Source organism: Sinocyclocheilus rhinocerous, unplaced genomic scaffold, assembly GCF_001515625.1.
Source record: "Sinocyclocheilus rhinocerous isolate Xijiao unplaced genomic scaffold, SAMN03320098_v1.1 scaffold815, whole genome shotgun sequence".
NCBI lineage: Eukaryota > Metazoa > Chordata > Actinopteri > Cypriniformes > Cyprinidae > Sinocyclocheilus > Sinocyclocheilus rhinocerous.
Genome location: NW_015659733.1, coordinates 232,292 through 236,812, shown reverse-complemented (window position 1 = coordinate 236,812; position 4,521 = coordinate 232,292). Strand labels below are relative to the sequence as shown.

General features: G+C 42.3%; 1 protein-coding gene across 1 annotated transcript in view; it reads left to right on the top strand.

Annotated features, from left to right (window-relative positions):
- The window catches only part of LOC107724206 (protein kinase C and casein kinase substrate in neurons protein 1-like), a 20,668-nt gene that overhangs the window by 5,349 nt on the left and 10,798 nt on the right, over nt 1–4,521 (top strand). Inside the window, exon 2 of the mRNA XM_016533040.1 lies at nt 3,406–3,526. Coding sequence (XP_016388526.1) covers nt 3,467–3,526 — 60 coding nt within the window. The 5' untranslated portion in view covers nt 3,406–3,466. The remainder of the gene's footprint in view (nt 1–3,405; nt 3,527–4,521) is intronic.

Below are 4,521 nucleotides of genomic sequence, written 5' to 3'. Positions count from 1 at the left end.
GATAAGATGATTGACAGGGCAGTTTAAACAGTGACAGAATGCACATAACTAAGCAACAGAGCGTCCATTAAAGAAGCAGCTATGACGAAGTAGCATGTCCCAAAGCTTGCCTACTATTCTTCTACATACTCAAAAGTATGTACTTTTTCTTCACAAAAAGAGTACATACTTTTAGGGTATAGTATAAGTAGGCGAATTGGGACGCAGCAGACAACTCCCATGATTCCACACTCAGTCACGGCTTCATCAAACTACGCCTTTGTTTCTTTGTTTGTTTTGAATACGCGCCCTCTAGCGGTGAAAACTTACATATTGTACCTTTAATACATTTAAAATATATTAATTGCCAATGTAATACCAAATAACACGCTACAGTTAAATTATAAACAAATACCTGTGCTTTAGTATGTTAGTCAAAACATAAAATAACTCTACTGTTTTAAAGCATGACAGAATATTATTAAAACATAATTATTTAAAATATACTTTAAAGTAAAACATCATTACAAAGTGCTTTATTTTATTAATATTACATATGCAAGCTTGTTTTTCTTTAAACATTTGAAGAACACAAAGTGCATTAAAATGAAACACACTTCTTTTTTTTTTTTTTTACAAGGGATTGCAAAAAAATTTAAAAGAATCATCTCTAAAAATCTAGATTTCTAAAAGTCTTTGTTGTCTGATTTGTCGATAAACTCAAAATATACACCGTGTCACGGTGCACACAGCGGGGAGGAGCGAGGAGATGAGGAGATGTAGAATAACTTAAACAGTCTTCAATAAATGAAAACACGGGATATTCTAACATGAAAGCTTGAGCATGAACATAAAGAAACACAGAGAACGTAACGAGTTGATCAGACGAAGGAGAACTGAACAGGCAGGAACTAATATACACTGGATGATTACAAAACACAGGTGCCGGGGATTAATCAATGAAACTAAACAAGGACAGGAAGGTGACCAAATAAGGAAAGACAGGAACCAAACAGGAAACACAAGGAAAACCATAACAAAACAAACTGAACATGTGACATTACTCCCCACTCCCGAAAGGCGCGTCCCGCGCCGTAAAAATTCCACCGGGGAGGGGAGGTGGGCGCCCTGGAGGCTGGTGCAGGATGGGGACAAGGAAGGCCTCCAGGGCGGATCAGGTAGTTCTAGGTGCCATGGCGGAGCAGGGAGCTCGGGAGGCCATGGTGGAGCAGGGAGCTTGGGAACAGGAGCCCTCACTGGGCTAAACTTGGGGGCTGGAGCCGACAAAGGAGCGAGCTCTGGGGCTGGAGCCGACACTGGAGCAAGCTCTGGGGCTGGAGCCCACAGTCTCTTCCTCCGCATTCTCCTCTTTTGGGCTGAGGAGAGGGAGATGACCAGCGTGCTTGACAACGGAGAGACTGGCGAACTTGAGTGCTGAACGTCTGGCAGGCTTGTGTGATCTGCAGCCGGCGGGCTTGATCTCGGAGCGACCGACGGGGGTGTTTGGGGTTGGGCAGGCGGTCCGAGCCGTTGGTACGGTATGTGGGGGTTCCTGGCGTGGTGTGAGCTGACAAGACGCGGTGTGCCTCAGAGGGGGCTGGACGACGAGATTTAAACATTTCCTTTCTTTTTTCCACTTCAAAATCTGAATCATTTAAGAAAAGGACGAGATTAATCAGCTCGATCAGGGGATAATCACACATGGGAAGGACCATCCTGCCGCAAACCCCACAGCTTGTCCTCAGTCATCATCTGTTTTGGTCTGATCATCTGTCACGGTGCACACAGCGGGGATGAGCGAGGAGACGAGGAGACGTAGAATAACTTAAATAGTCTTTAATAAATGAAAACATGGGGAATATTCTAACACAAAAGCTTGAGCATAGGGCTGCACGATAAATCGAAATGGAATCGAGATCGCGATTCGACAGAAGCTGCGATTGTCATGCGTATCTTTCAGTGAAGCACGGTTCTGTGATCAGCAGTAAATCTCCATCCAAAGGCCAGAGGGCGCTCTTGTTTAGTTATTTATTTATTAATTATCTACTTATGGTTTTAGTACTATTAGCCTAATTTCTATACTGCTTTTATGTCTCAGGTGTCTGTAATCCTTGGGGCAAGACGTTCTTGAACTGTGTTTTGTGTGTCTGTTGTATTGGACTGTGAAGTTAAGTGTATTTGTGGTAGTCCTATATGTTTTGGCGGGGCCGAAGATGAATTTCCACATGTGTGGACAATAAAGATTTCTAATCTAATCTAATCTAATCTAATCTAATTCAATTAATCGTGCAGCCCTACTTGAGCATAAACATAAAGAAACACAGAGAACGTAATGAGTTGATCAGACGAAGGAGAACTGAACAGGCAGGGACTAATATACACTGGATGATTACAAAACACAGGTGCCGGGGATTAATAAATGAAACTAAACAAGGACAGGAAGGTGACCAAATAAGGAAAGACAGGAACCAAACAGGAAACACAAGGAAAACCGTAACAAAACAAACTGAACATGTGACACACTGTTGAGGCTCATGAAGTATTCTTCGTGTTGAACAATGACTGAGCATCATCACATGCTATTATTATGATGCAGTTAGCACTGCATTGTTAATTTTTGCTAACCAGAGCATTGCTCTACAGACAAAAAATGTATAAAAACCAGGGTGCAAAATAAAAGCATGATTGTTTGCATAGCTCTGCCATTCAGTTAATGCTGTTTAATCCAGTGGAAACATCCTAACAGAGGTGGAACCTTCTAACTGGCAGATTTACAGTGCAGCAACTCAGCAACCATGAATAGAGCTCAACACGCTAGACTTAACACACAATAGAATAATAGACAAAAATAGTTTGCTTTAATTTGATTGGAGTATTTTTTATAGTCAACGCCTCTTTTTCTTTGTATACTGTCTTTAAACTTGGTACAGTTTTGGTACATTGGTACATTTTTGTTTTGCTTTATGCATGCATTCGTATAATTTCCTTCTGTTAAACTGATGAAGAAGCAGGTTTCCTAAGTAAGAACAGACTCTGAAGCCAGCATGTCTCAGTGTCAGCTGCTCTCAAATGCTTCAGGAGCTTTCAGAATGAACTTTTCTGGACCATTTTTGACCTTTAATCAACAGGTTTAGTTGGTTATTTTACTGGATGTATGAAGTCAGTTCTCTTCAAGGTTAAACAGTGTCATAGCAGAGTGTAGAAAATCACATTAACTATGAGCATATTCTGTGATAATCACAAAGTTTCAGTGCTTCTTTCTTGATTTTGGATAGGATATCGAGCGTTTTATCATGCTAGCTAGATGTTTTGTGAGATTGTGAATTGTGCTTTTCCAACTCGTTTTGCCAGCTGCTTTGATATTTTGTTCTTTCATGCAATACCATTCATACATTTTTGAAGGTGTCTCTGTCTCTCTCTCTTTAGTGCTTGAGGAAGTCCGCTTTTCTGCAGACGTGTTCAGTCTTGCTTCGCATCACCCAGCACCATGTCTGGCTCTTACGATGAATCCGCTGTTGCTGATGAGGCCATGGACAGCTTTTGGGAGGTACAAAGACCACTATTTCCTTCCTCTAAATGCTACACTGTTAAGTTATTCAGCCGGTCATCAATAGTTGTGTTGTGTTTTAGCCAGCTATGGTTGGAAAACAGGAGGACGCTGTGTTCACAGTATCAGAATCTGCCAGAAAGCTCACAATGAGCTCTATTTAGACGACACTGTCGGCCCCTGTGATGTTGCCAGAGCCTTCACATCACCCTTTGTGAGGCTCTGGCAGCCAATACAGTCTTAACATCACGTCAGTATTATGTCAAAGTAATCGCACATTCAGTCAGTGCTCAGACAGTGATGCAGACCTAGTTTTTGAGCAGTTTTTAAGTAGATACTCCAGCAAGGTCTATTGAGTTCCAGAGCAGCACCTGCATCCTGACTGCAGTCTGCAAGCGTTGGATGTGCCAGTTTTGTGCGTCTGACTTAAGAGCCCCGTCAGCGTGTGCTACAATGGGTTTGTATTTACAGGCTGATATGACTCATCAGAGCTTGTGTGAAGGTCAGTGTAGCTGCATATGAGATAAAGCCTGCCTAGAAGGAGAACTGTACTATAAATTGACTGCCTTAAAGGGGACATGAACTGATAAACCAAAATTCCCTTGATCATAGGTAGTAGAGGTCGACCGATTCATCGGTTTTGCCGATTAATCGGCACCGATAGTTGATTGGCGGAACTATCGGTTATCGGCAAAAATCAATGCCGATAGTTTTCCGGGTTGCGTCCGTTGCTGGAGTGGCCGAGAAGGGTCCGCTGCCATTATACAGTACGAGAGCGGCCTCTAGAGGCGGAAATCACTAACAGCACCTGTTGTTTGTTTTGACACGTGACACTGCGCGCTGCACAGAGCGGGAAACTTCAAACCTGCATTTAAATGCAGCCGACAGAAAATCCTGCCACGGAACAGAGCACCATTCACATAGTTTTCCATTAAATTACATTATATTTGTCCCAAATCATTGTTAATGTACGTAATGACTTCACCCTAGGCTAT